Source organism: Vipera berus, assembly GCF_964194415.1.
Source record: "Vipera berus genome assembly, chromosome: 2".
In the NCBI taxonomy this organism is placed as follows: Eukaryota; Metazoa; Chordata; class Lepidosauria; order Squamata; family Viperidae; genus Vipera; species Vipera berus.
In genome coordinates, this window is record NC_138203.1 from 68,594,236 (window position 1) to 68,608,538 (window position 14,303).

General features: G+C 36.1%; 1 protein-coding gene across 1 annotated transcript in view; it reads right to left on the reverse strand.

Moving 5' to 3' along the window:
* Positions 1-14,303, reverse strand: part of PCSK5 (proprotein convertase subtilisin/kexin type 5) — a gene marked incomplete at both ends in the record, with an annotated part of 222,828 nt that overhangs the window by 118,054 nt on the left and 90,471 nt on the right. Inside the window, 2 exons of the mRNA XM_081318873.1 lie at positions 4,580-4,752; positions 14,162-14,250. Of these exons, the coding sequence (XP_081174999.1) occupies positions 4,580-4,752; positions 14,162-14,250 (262 nt within the window). The remainder of the gene's footprint in view (positions 1-4,579; positions 4,753-14,161; positions 14,251-14,303) is intronic.

The window sequence follows — 14,303 nt, forward strand, 5'->3', positions numbered from 1 at the left end:
CCTTCATTCTATGTATATGCCTGCTTATTAGGGCTTTCACACACACCCCAAGCGGCATTATTACAAAGTCAGCTTAATTGCCCCCAACAATCTGGGTCCTCATTTTACCTACCTCGGAAGGATGGAAGGCTGAGTCAACCTTGAGCCTGGTGGGATGCGAACCTGCACTAATTGCAGGCAGCTGGGGTTACTTAAGGAGGCATTAGCCCACTGCTCCACCAAGGCTCTCTCTCTCTATATATATATATACACAACTAATTATAATTCAGTGGTTTGCTCATCCAGTTTTTATCCCATTTTTGTTTTAATGGTAATACTCAGCATTAAAAATGCAAACCTTATTTTGGAAACAGTTAAATAACTACTAAAACCAGGGAATTATTTGTTTTCTAATCAACTAGTGTAACATTTCATTAGTAAAGGCTTTACCATTGCCTTCTTTCATTATCAGTCCTTCCTCAGCTAAGTTAAACAGCCAGAAGAATTGAACAAACAGGTAAAAACAAACACATTTTCAAGATCCACAAGTTGAAGACGCATCAAAACAATTGGACAAATTGTACTCACATTCTGATGAAAGAATATGGTACACATGAATAGTTCCATCTTATTTTAATGTATGTCAGCGCACTAAAGGCAGAAAAATAAATAGTACTACCAATATGCTTTTAACTTTTCTTGATCCAATTCACCAAGAGATGTCTTTCATTTACATTAAAGCTATTATCCCTTCTGCTTAGTCATATTCATGTTGCTATTAAATCAGGTGGTTGAATTGGTTTTGTGAAAAGGGAAAGTATTTTGAGGAATGATACTGTCTGTCATCTAAGATACTCTTACTTCCTAGATCAGCCATGATTTCATTGGTATCTCTCACAAAATAATGTTGATAAAGTTTCTTCTTTCCTCTTGCATGATCTTACAGTGATTTGGTTGTGAGATGCTCAGAGTTTGGTACAAGATACAGACCTACCTACCTACCTACCTACTTACATACATGCATACTTGTTTAGAGTCTAGAACCCTGCATTTACATTTACAAAAGCCTATCTTGTATTCAGTATTCTTGAGATCCCTATTTCCCAAATATTTTCCACTCCAGCTTTTTTCTTGATTGGACTTACTGCATGTCGTTAAAAAAAACTTCCACAGATTCCTACTATGGCTAAGAAAAAATAGTTTAATAGCTAGTTTTGGCAACAAAAATATAGAAGAGAACATTATCTAGCATAATAATAAATAAAAATATTTATTAATACTGGATGGCCTAAAGTAGAAAGAGGCAGCATGTATTACGTAATTTTTTTATTTAAGTTTTAGGAAGCTCACATTATTTTAAGCCAGGCTTTTAAAACAGAATACATTTTATTGTATCAAAGCCACAGTTCTTTGAGAAACTTTCATTGCTGATTTCTTTTCATATATTTTAGAGCAGTGTCATGCAATTATTTAGATTTGTTTCTGAAATGGTGTTTCATGTCTTGCAGGTTAATGAATTCAGTATCTGTTGGCAACTTCTCTTTCCAGAATAGCATGGCTGCTCCAGAAGCTATGTAGCAGTCTCTCTTCGATTTACACTAAACACTACAGTTCAGTGACCATTCCAAGTTATAACAAGCACTGAAAAAGGCAACTTATGACCATTTTTCACACTTACAGCCACTGCAGCATCTCCATGGTCACATGATCAAAATTCGGATGCTTGGCAACTGACTCATATTTATGAGGGTTGCAAAGTTCTGGGATTGTTTATAATATGTACAAAAGTCACTTAACAACTGTCTTGCTTAGCAACATAAATTTTGAGCTCAATTATGGTAGAAAGTCAAGGACTACTTGTACATTTGGAAGCACCCTTTCAGAACTGAATTCAAAATACTGCACTGCTCCATTTTACATGTGAAACCAAAGCTTATTGTAAAAATTATTATTTTTTCTATAACTATGGAAATATTTAATAAACAACAATTTCACGTTCTTTTAATTTGGATCAAGATTTGCCAGAGCAAGTAGCAACATTGACTAATTATATCAGATCAAGTTGGTGTTCACTCTTAGCAACCACATAGCAACATACAGTACATATAATGTAATGGGTGTCATGTGTACAAAAATAAAAATAAAAATCAAGATTGTTTTCTCTAATCACTTTCCATTTCTTCCCTGCATACTTTTCAAACTCAGTATAATACAGTAACAATTTTTTGGATATTTGTGTTAATAAGTTAGTGTAGATTGATGCTATAACTTCAGCAAATGTGAACAGATAATTAGAGTTGATGTCATACATTTTTTAAATAAGCCTCTGGGTAAGGAAAATGTAAAGATACAATTAACATCTTTTTCCAAATAATAGAAATGGACCACACCCATGAACAATCTGCTGAACTGAGTGCTTAATTTAATTTACCAGGCCTTAATTAATTGTGCAAATGATAGAAACTTGAAATTCTATTGCCAAAAACGTTTGATAAATAAAGTGTTGGCTCAATAGCAATTATCAAGAATTCATTAAGTGAAAACTATGCCAATTCTTAAAAACAAAACACCACTTCTCCTATAAATAGTTATACAATATTGTATTACTGAGAATGTGCTGCAAACTCTCCAGTTCATTACCTTGCAGGGAACAATTGTGACTTCACTTTATTTACGATAATTATAAACAGATGTTATATGAACCTTCATTTGTAAGTGATGACATTTTCTCTTTACATAACTGAAAATGTATTTCTTTTCTGCCAGATTATTACAGACATTTGCAACTTTAATTAAACAAAAGTCTAGCGCTATTTACAGAATACAACTACATGTGATGTTCACTTAAATATCAAAACTGAGACCAACTACTCCTTCTCTAAGCAATAAGGTCATTAAGCAGGACATCATGTCATGGTAACTTCCAATTTTACTGACAGATTCTCCATTGATTCTGCTTGCAGCTTTGAAGCATGCAAATAGTGTTGATGTGAATGCAGGGTGCTGCAAAGTAGTAAATTCCTGCTGGTTGCAAACTCAATCATATTAACTGTCATAACTTAAAACAGTGGCTAAACAGGGCAATCATTACAGGAGGACAACCTAGTATTGGTGTAATGGTTAAAGCATCAGGGTAGGAATCAGGAAACCATGAATTCTAGTTCCACCTTAGGTGTAAAGTCAGTTGGGTAACACTTTCTCTCAGTCTAGGAAGGACGCAATGGCAAACCACCTCCCAAAAACCTTTTCAAGAAAACTGCAGGGACTTGTCTAGAGAATTGGACATGACTGAATTGGGGAAGAGGGAGGGAGGGAAACCACTTGGTATTAATATCTTGCTGTTCAGAATTATTGGAATATTTCTTGTTTGATCTTAATTTACCAGGTTTCTAAAGTTATGGCTAGAACAGTTTTTAACAGAAATACTCTTGGATTCACTCAAAAGTTTCCAGGTCTTTATCTATACCCACAACATTATCACTGAACAATGGTGCCCATGGAGTCATGAGCAGATTGCCATTTGAATTATAGTCAGCAGAATTTTTTTCTCTTGTTTTCTCTCATGTACTGAAGAGTTTGGGATGCTGCTTTTTACTAGTGCTATTAGGATATTATTCTTTATCTATCTGGCCCAATACTTGATGTGTGGAATGCTAGTGGCATCACTATACCTTTTCTTACCATAATCTTATTGAAGCACTATTCAAGCTGGGTGTCAACAGCAGCTTGAATATCCAAATAAAGTAGCTACCCATGATTCATTCTTGACACTGGGCCAGTCAGTCTATTCCTGGTCTACCTAGACTATAGGGTTCCTCAAGAATAAACATTTTTTGTAAAAGTATATCTGGGCATGTGTGTGTATCTTGAAAAATGATTTTATGTATATGTATACCTATATACATCTGTAATAATGCATAAGAGAGCCTGTTTGCAGTAATGGACTTGTACATGTAGTGACCAGAATTCAAGAACAGGCACCAAAAATAAAAAGTCATGCACATGTCCACATGCCCAATCTTAATTGAAAAATGCTTTTCACAGTAAGAAGAAAGAAGAAAGTTGCAGTGATCTTCAGAAGAGCTGGTGGATTCCAGGATTCCCTATGTTGGTGTAAATGGCATTTTTGCTGCTGATGTTACTATCAATTGGTCTCTTAATTTTGGGGAATACTTATTTGGATCCTGGATTTCAATCCTGACATCCTGCCCTGGAAGCATTCTTTATGCCATGTATTTATTATTGATTTTACTTTTAATATGATCAATATGCTTCTCTTACATAATCATCATCATTATCATTGACAAATTCATTATCAGTCAATTGCAAAAGGCGGCCTTACTAGGAACTGCTTCCATCCTGCGATGATATCTGTAATACCATCAAACATTCACATCTGCCTATCCCAGGTCCTTGGTAAGGACTCGATAGGTGGATAAAAGTGCCAAATCCAGTCTGAACATCTGGCTGACTGTGCGATGATCAATATAATAATAATAATAATAATAATAATAATAATAATAATAATAATAATAATAATAATAATAATAATAATAATAATAATAATAATAATTTATGCAGAGATGTGTGTATAACATACCGTTCTGACCCCATTCTCAAAGGCCTGGCGTGTTAAAGAGGCTGGTCCATCAACTGTTTTTCCATCATCATCAGGACCCCAGCTAGCGCTGTAGATATGTATATGCTGGGGATTGAGGCTTAATGATTTTGCTTCTACCATGTCTGTAACATCACCATCTAACATCCGCACTCCTTGGGGGGGAAAAGAAAATTTTGATTTGATATAATGCATATAATGTATGTCCATTTAGCAACACATAATCCTTTTTGGTGGTTTGTAAGAAACCAACATACAATATTCGCAATATATATCCTCCCAATTAAAAATAGCATTAGTAAACTCTCCTTATTATAACTATGATAGAGTAAAAGAAATAATTAGTCTCTCTAAATAAATATTTCAGGTTCTGAGTGTTACTTAAGAGGCTGGGTTGAATCAGTTGAGCCTCTCTGGATATCTTGTTTCATAGCTACTAAATGGTCCTGTCTTTAGTAACCCACTCACTTCATTTCACTAGCAGGAACATCTTGAGCACACTAATTGTTTAGGAAAGCTACTTCCAAGATATTAAGGGCTCTATGAATAAGAACCAAAATTTGAAATTAAATTGGGAAAGAACTGAGGCAAAATGCAGTTAGGAAATAAATGCATTGGCATAACAATATAGGAAAGGAAAAATCTTTCCTTATATTCACCCACAAAACTTTCAGTACTTTGATCACTTAGTTATTCATTATGTACCATTCCCTGTTGCATCTTTCTATCTATTGTACTAATTTATATCTGCAAATATATAAAATACACTTAAGAGTAATTACTACACTGCACAGTAAATAAAACATTAACCAGTAAAGTTTTTTTAAAAATTACTTGATCAGAGATTCCCAAACATTCTCAGTTTGTGGTACATCTATTAAGTTTTAAAACTGTATGCCTCTGTGCCCCAGGGTGTCACAGCAAATTTACTAAGAGTTACATTCATTTAGTAGGGGGAAAAAAAATCCTGTGGCGCCCGTCAGATCATAGCAGCATCGGGAGTACCATGGAGCAGTTTGGAAACCACTGTACTAGGTCGCTATCCAATTCAAACACTTGCTAAAATAGAAATATTCTGATATGCTTGTAAAATTGGGTAGGAGTGGAATCAAGCATCTTTTGCTTTTGCCTTTACTGAAAAGGGCATTAAGTCTACCTAATCTAATTCAAACAGGAATGGATTGCGGAATCAACAGGCAGACAGTAGCACTGCTAATACCTTCCTTCATATGTTCTACTCAGCAAGAATGGAGCAATGAGCAGCTTAACTACATTGGAAATGTGACTGAAGAGATGGCCTGGCTGCTATAAAGAAGTAATAATCAAAGGATGGGGTGACACCAGGTAAGCCTCAGAAATGATTCCTTCTTGGCATAGTGAAAGGACCCAGTGCTTGCATGCTTTTGTGAACAAGGTGCTGTAACTCTTACCTTATACCACAGGTCTGCAACCTGCGGCTCCGGAGCCACATGCGGCTCTTTCAGCCGTTTCCTGTGGCTCCCAGTCCTCTGCCATGTGTAGTCCAAAAAAAAAAAAAGTGGGACTAAAAATGTTCAACCAATCAATTCAAATATGCAGGGTAGGTGCATATCTCGCCTTGGCTCCACTCTTCAGTCAAACCCTGTTCTGCACATGCGCGCATGTACGCGCATGCGCACACATTTTTTGCGGCTCCCAGTTTTTCCTTTTGTGAGGGAACCGGTTCCGAGTGGCTCTTTCACTGTTTCAGGTTCCTGACCCCTGCCTTATACCCTAAGATAGATTGTTTGCATCCATTCTTCTCTTTCTTGCTACCTCAGTTAACTGGTGGACTTTGGTTGGGCACTGACTTGCCTCAGTTCTTGCAACTTGTAATCTGTCTAGAAGGAAGTAAGCCTGACCTGACTGTCAAAGGCTGACACTCTTTGCAGGAAAAGACAGCAATTGCCTGTAGCAGGAAACCAAGCTCAGGATAACTGCATGCCTTTCGGAATGTGTGACAAGCAAGCAAAGTGACTAAATAAAACAAAATAAGTAAATGCTGAACAAGACTGGCATGATTCTTCACATTAAACCAGCAGTTTGAGTCAACAGTTGTTCATTTCTCAAGCTCTACAGGTGGACCAGTAGTTGACCCAAAATACCCGGGAAAACAACCTGCCTTTCCTCCCAGAACTAGAGCCAAAGTGGTAGGTTCTACCATTTTAATCTATAAAATCCTGTCAGAAGTAATCTGTTGGAGGTATGAAATTGCCACATAATAATACCAGTGCTGTCTAATGTTTTATTTTTGCAAGTGATGTATCCACTTGAAAGCACAAGTGAAGAACAAATTGTATGATTGCTGTCACCAACTTGTTGAAAAATTCTAATTAATCTATTTATAATTTGGAATGATTATACATTTAGCACAATTAAACCCTAATCTAAAATAAATCTTCATTCAAAAATGACATATAATTCCATCTCAGTTCTAGATGACGCAAGTGATTAGTATGATTAGGCTGTCTGATGTCCAACAAATGTGGGCATTTCAGAAGGAAAAATATTTTTTTAAGTGTAATAAGAGGCACAAAAAAGAATTAAAAAGGCAAAGATGACAAGAACTGGACAGGAACTAAAAAGAAACAAACCCATACAATCCAAGTAGATTGTGCAATGCAATGCAATTTCTATTATTTAATTAGAAAGAGCAGTTTCAAATTGATGTGATACTAAGATGTACAGAAGCCACGTCTTAACAAGCCATGATAAACATAGTAACCATTTTCTCATTTAATAAACACACCGATATTTATAATTTAAATTAGCATATTGTATTTAAATAACAACTTTGCTCTGATTAAATTGTTAAAATTCTAATTAACACAAGTCTTGATTGTTTTTTTATTAAAGAGTTTTACAAAAAAATTTTTACAATACATATCCCCAAAACCCACCCGCCCCAATATAATAATCATATTCTAACTAAGATTATCCATTATAAAATTAACCAAAATCATAATGTGCTTTAACTCCCCTTTAACATAGATACATTCAAATTATTAAAAACATAATAATAATAACTTAAACAAAAATATAATCAATACTAATACTAAAATTAATAACAATCTAAAATCTACTCATAAGCTAAAAGTCTTGATTGTTTTATTGGAATAACTCTAGTTTTCTCGTCTCTTGCTATTACTATTACATAATTGAAACTGCATATATACTGCATATATACTGTGAAATCTATACAGCAATTTCATGCCCTGTAAGATAATACATATGTTAAGGCACCAGACTGGAAAGCAGGAGGCTGTGAGTTCTAGTCCCGCCACAGCTATGATAACTAGCTGGATGATTTGAGACTAATCATTCTTTCTCAGTCCAATTTAAATAGGAGAAAGAAAGATTATTATATATCCTGGTCACTTTTATAAAAAGTCTAAAATAAATCAATAAAAAATACCAATTCCATTGTAAACTTGTCTGAATGAAAAAAAGAATGACCTCTATTTATATTAATTTAAGAATAAACATTTATTAGAAAGATAATTTTCTATGGGAATTGAAGGTTTTGCTTCCAGAGATAGTACACAGAAAACAGTACTTCGTAGTTTATTCAGTAAGATAAACTGATTTAGATGTGAACTATTTACTACACTATAGTTACAGTTAGATGATGGTTTCCTGTTATTAAAACATTTACATGTGTTTACATTTGTTGATGGTCCCTGAAGTACTTCACTGAGTTGTATCACCAATCCATTTCAAAATAATACCTTGTTGCACTTAATGAGACATTAAAACTGCTCACAGCATTATTAGTGCCTTTTAATTTCCTGTACTAATATGCCAAATTAGTACAGTGGCTTAAAATAGCAATAGCAACAGTACTTAAACTTATACAGCACTCTCTGATCAGTTTACAGTGTCAGCCTATTGCCCCCATCAATCTGGGTCTTCATTTTACTGACCTCGGAAGAATGGAAGGCGGAGTCAACCTTGAGCCAGTAAGGACTGAACAGCTGGCTATGGGGAGAGTTAGCCTGCAATACTGCATTCTAACCACTGCATCATCACAGCTCTTAAAATCAAAGCAATTCTTACTGGAGTATGAACAATTCTATCTGTGCAAGAGATCTAATGACATTTTTGCTACACTCTCCTATTCCATTCTAAAGAACTGTCAGCACTACAGTAGAAGCAACAGCATGGATGATCCATTTCATGAACAGAGGCCTATACAAATACATATGATTCTGATCTCCCTGTTTGCACTTTTACATACCCACAACTGATAACCATACATAAATATCAGCATATGCCTATACCATTTTAATATATTCTTGTTTTGGCCTCATGTTTTGTCCATGCCATGCCATGCTGTACCTCCCCCGCTCCCATTCTTCCTAGCAGAAATCGTCTAGCTTTAATTAAGTATGCCTAGACTTTCTTGCTTGCATTGCTCATTTGAGATCTCTATACAAATGTTCAGTTTGGGAGCACTTCTAGCAGACATTTTTCTTGGTTTTCCAGACATGCTATGTAATTTTCATTTCTCAACAGTAGTTTACACCATTGTAATTGGTAGCTGACAGATTTAAAGATTTTATAAATATATCCTTCACCTGTTTTGCAAGAGTAAGCTACCTTAATTATAAAATACTCAGACAGCTGACGTTTGAAGGCAGACAAAACAAAAAAACATAACCTGAACTGTTAGAAAGGTTGGAGCATTTGTTTCCCTATGGAATTTTTTCCCCTACTAAGTGCGGGCTTAATAAGTCAATCACTTTCTTCCTTGTTAACAACTTTACAGGGAAGAAAAACAAACAAAAGAAAAGTCTGATTCTATTAGGAGTGTGTCCGAACGTTTTCATATTCACTGTTTCCTAATTCAACTGCACATAAATAGTAGGTATACATTCAGTTTTCAGAGAGATATCATGACTGACAGGGTCCTTCTTGGAACATGTGAAAGAGCTGAATAGGATGGAGAAACCAGAGGCATGACAATCAGGTTGACTCCATCTTTCATAAGCTTAATGGAGATGTTCCAAAGGAAGGGGCCATCTGCTATGGGGAAGGCACAGGGCATCTGGGCTGCCGCAGTCAAGTCAGCAGAGGGAAAAGAAAAGGCAGATATCTTGTGCAGACCACTGTTATAGAAGGCAGAAGAAAGAAGTGCTCAAAGCAGAGTGCAGCCACAGGCACAGTATTGCATAGGTAACCTGAGTCCCAAATCTCCTATACGTGTTTTTTTAAATATAGTTTCTCTATCTAATGTTTTATATTGGAATAAAATAGGTACAAATAAAAAGAACCACCTGTATGTAAGATACAACTTCAGTTAATTTAAGGAACATCAATAACTAATCATCTAAACTGGGACGAGAACTTAATTTTTTCATTGGACTGCATAAAATCGAACAAGCTGTGTTGTTGTTGTGATACCCGAGCATTTGGTGATTATGCCATTTAATAGGCAACGTTAAAAATATTTTCTCCCTGAAATGAAAGGCTAAAAAAGGCAAATTAAATTCCACTAAAATTAACCCTTTATCTTTCAAACAATCCCAGTTCATAAGAAATACAGGGAATCTGATCATCTTTTTGATGATCCGAATGCATCACTAATATGCCATTTAAAACCTTAAGACACTAGTCACAAATTCCATAATTCTAATCAAAAGTCCGCTTGATACCCAATCATTTTATATTAATTACCCCATAGGTTTGAATATCATAAATGGATGAGGTAGGGTGCAGATACTACCATCTGGCCTCATCTTTGCTGGCAGCCAAACTAAGGTTAATATAGTTACAAGCTTTGGAAGAATCCCCAATTCTGGCATACTGGTGCTTAACCAATGCAATGCAGTGCTTAAGGCAGGGTTTTTCAACCAGTGCTACAGGTACCACCTGTGGTACTTTGGCACCTGGCAGGTGGTACGTGACCATCCTAGAAAAGTGGTAGCAGGGGAGGGGAATGAGCTGAACCAGTGGCAGCACCGCACAAGCCTGAGCGAGAGACAGCTGGAGCTGCAGGCCTGTCAGGGCTCAGCAGAAGCGCCAGGATCAGCGCTTCTTTGGGGCTGTCAGGGCTCAGTGAAAGCGCCAGGATCAGCACCAGGCTCCAGCTGGAGCTCGACACTGATCCCAACATGTCTGCTGGGCCCAGAAGAAGCGCCGATCAGCTGGAATGTTGCAGCATCTCCAGGGTCCTGTGATTTACATTCAGATGCTTGGCAACTGATTGATATTTATGATGGTCACAGTGTCCCAGGGTCATGTGAAGTGACCAAAACCTGCTGCAACCACCCAGCAGATGGGGGGGAATAAAAACCACCAACACCCCCCCCCCACACCCCTGCTGCCAATCCTCAACAGAAATGCTCACAACAATGAAAACCTCGGAGAGGAGGAAGAGCGCCGCCGGGCAGGCAGGCAGGCAGGCAGGCAGGCAGGCAGGTGTCTTGCTCAGCTGTGGCTTGGGGGGGGCACTTTTTTCAGTGCCATTGTAACTTTGAACAGTCACTAAGCGAACTGTTGTAAGTTGAGGACTACCTGTATTTCATCACTTTTTTCCTTTTTGGGGGGGGTCATCAAGTTTTTGACTCCTTGCTAGGCGATTGGTGGTACTCGGATGTTGCCATATCCTAAAAGTGGTACAATGGGTGAAAAGGTTGAAAAGGCCTGGCTTAAGGCATTTGCCAGGACTTGAAAGACTGAAATTCAATCTTTGAAAGCTTACTGAATTGATAATGGCCCAGTCACTACATTTTATCACCACTAATAACACAGATCTTTTGTTGTTGAGAAAAATTGAAGATGGTAATGTTAGATATAAGTTACTGCAGTGTTGGAGAAAAGGCAGAATACAAACCTAATAATAAAATGTACAAAATACTAAGAGCTTCAATTAGGCAATTCTCTTTTTTTTCTTTAAAGAATTATCATGCTTAATATACAATGGTTGAATTAATCTTAGCCATAAAATTGCATATTTTGCCCAACTTCTTGTTCTTTGAAATTTCTTTTTCATCTGATATTTGGAGAATGTTCCCTACAGACATAAAAAGAAAAATCCAATTTTTTCCAAAGCTGTGATCATTTTACTTTTAGGGAAACCAGTTGCAATGTACCATCTAAATTTAGACATTTCACTGATCTTTGAAGAAGTTCTGTGATATTGTTTGAATAAATGGATATTTGCCTGGTTTGAATGCAAATTATTTACCCTATTTACAAGCCAAAATGGGTAACAAATATCTATATATACAAGAGCAATGGGAATAAATAATATTGTATATTACATATGTATTGATTGTACACCATCAGGTCCAAATGACCACATAGATATATCTAATAATATTAATCACTTCATCTGTTGTTCAAGTTAAAAAGTTCACATATTAATAACATTTTTTTTAAAAAAACCGCATGGTTAGAAAATATATCTCTTGACTGTTAATTATAAATATGTACCTTTTAAACTTGAGCAAAAATGAAATGGTCACCCACACAGATGTGTGTGGTTAAAGACTAATGATTAATTATTTTGTAATAACTATAAGGCATTCAAAATCATACACACACTCACATACACCCACACCCACACTCTTTCAATAAGCATTATGTCTTCTGATAGAAGAGACGAACTAAAACAGAACTCCAAGGCTTAAGTTTTCTTTTAAGAACATGTTTATTGGCTACAAAGTATTGGCCCAGTCAAAAGGAAAACCAAAACTAAAGTTCCCTCCAAAAAGTTACAGTATTACAAAGTTACCCCAGTACTATGAAAACAACTAAGTTTCCCAATTGAATAGTTTGGCAGGCTTTCTAACATTAGACTCAGCCCCCAATCTAATGAACAGAAATGACCTTGGTTCCCATGGGACAGAGAATTGTTTAGGCTAGCACAAAAATAATACTACCCTCCTCCCAGTCTGGTAGCAACCGAAAACAAGCCAAAATGGCTTCTTTCAGGTTTGTTGCAGACACACTATTTGTATTAGCAGGCTAATATGGGCAATGGAATCATCATGTATAGCTTGCTTTATTTTCCTTAGGTAGATTTGGCAGATTGGTTTGGCTCATACCAGTTCCGCATCATAAATCTATTCCAATCAAAAATAATAGAGAGACAAAGAACAAAAATAAATAAATCTATTAATCTATTTTTTTACACATGCATAGTGGTTTCTAGCCTGATACCTTAACCAATACACAAATTGGCTCTCAGGATAGTTGATGCTAAAATATTTAGCCCACAAATGAAGTGAAAAAAAAGAAGCAATTTTTTTTGGACATCTCTAGTATTCATTACTTTTTAATGAATAGAAAGGACATGCAACATGAAGCACATTTAAGCTGCATACATGGTGTGTAATCCATAATCAATCAGTATATATATATACTGGCCCATGGTCACCCAGCTGGCTTTGCACCTAAGGCAGGACTAGAACTCACCATCTCCCATGTTCATGAAGATTGTCAATCATCCAGGTAGAATTGTCTTGGAGTTGAGTCATGTAAACTCAATTCAAAAAAGAAAAGGAAGGGGAGGGGAGGGAAGGGAAGGGAAGGGAAGAGAAGAGAAGAGAAGAGAAGAGAAGAGAAGAGAAGAGAAGAGAAGAGAAGAGAAGAGAAGAGAAGAGAAGTCCTGTTGCAATGACTCAACTTCTAGTCACCGTCTTCCAGTTTCTACTATTATGCCTTAACTGCTACACTAACACCCAAAATGTGTATGTTCTGATGCAAAGGTTCATTTTCACATTTGTTGCACATGTAAAATGACAGCAACTTTTGACAGCGGCCATGCATATGTAGCTAAAATTCAATAAAGACTACATAAAGCTTACTGCTGTGGATTGTTATTAGGATTGCATGAGGTGGGTGAGATTTGCCTCAAACTGACACTTCATTTTGCAAAGGCGATGCTTTTAATATAGTTTAGGTAAAGAATGAACACAATTTGCTTCAAGTCAACAAGCACTCTTTGGTCTGAACTTTTAGTAAATCAAACAGTTGTTTGGGGGCGACGGGGATTCCCTTCAGCACATAAAAATTAGAAGAGGCTTTTAGACATGCAGAGAAGATACCAGCTATTTTAAATGCCAGAAAAAACTTCAGAAAAGAGCTCAAAGTAGAGTGAATCATTTTATTATTAAAATTAAGAGGCTGTATTATTTCATGAAGTTTCTTATGAACTTTTGTTGAAGCCATTCATCTCCCCCAAAGATTTATACAGCCCTAAAAGTTGTAGAATGGAAATAAAAGTAACATACTAGCTATAGTATGTTTTTACTAGCTATAGTAATCTTCTGCAGGGGAGGAATAGTGAAGGTATCTTTTTCTCAAAGAATGTATGCCACCATAAAAAGAAGGCTTATCAGTTATGCTTAAGCACCTTTACGTTAGTTAAATGCAAAAATAAGCACATAAAAATGTCTTGTAGAATAAACTTAACACTATAACTATACACATACTTACCAGGGATAACTGCCACACTTACTGAACAAAGTGACTTCGTTTTGACTTATATACTGCTTTATTAATTTTTAAGTATTATTTTTAAATAATAATTACACTTACCTCCAATTCTGGCATTAAATGCAATTCCTACTATACAATGTGAGTTATTGGCTGTAGCTGCCACTTCTCCAGCACAACGAGTTCCATGCCTATAGGAAGGAAAATATTTTAAATTAAGTGACATTAATGCAAACAGAAGCAT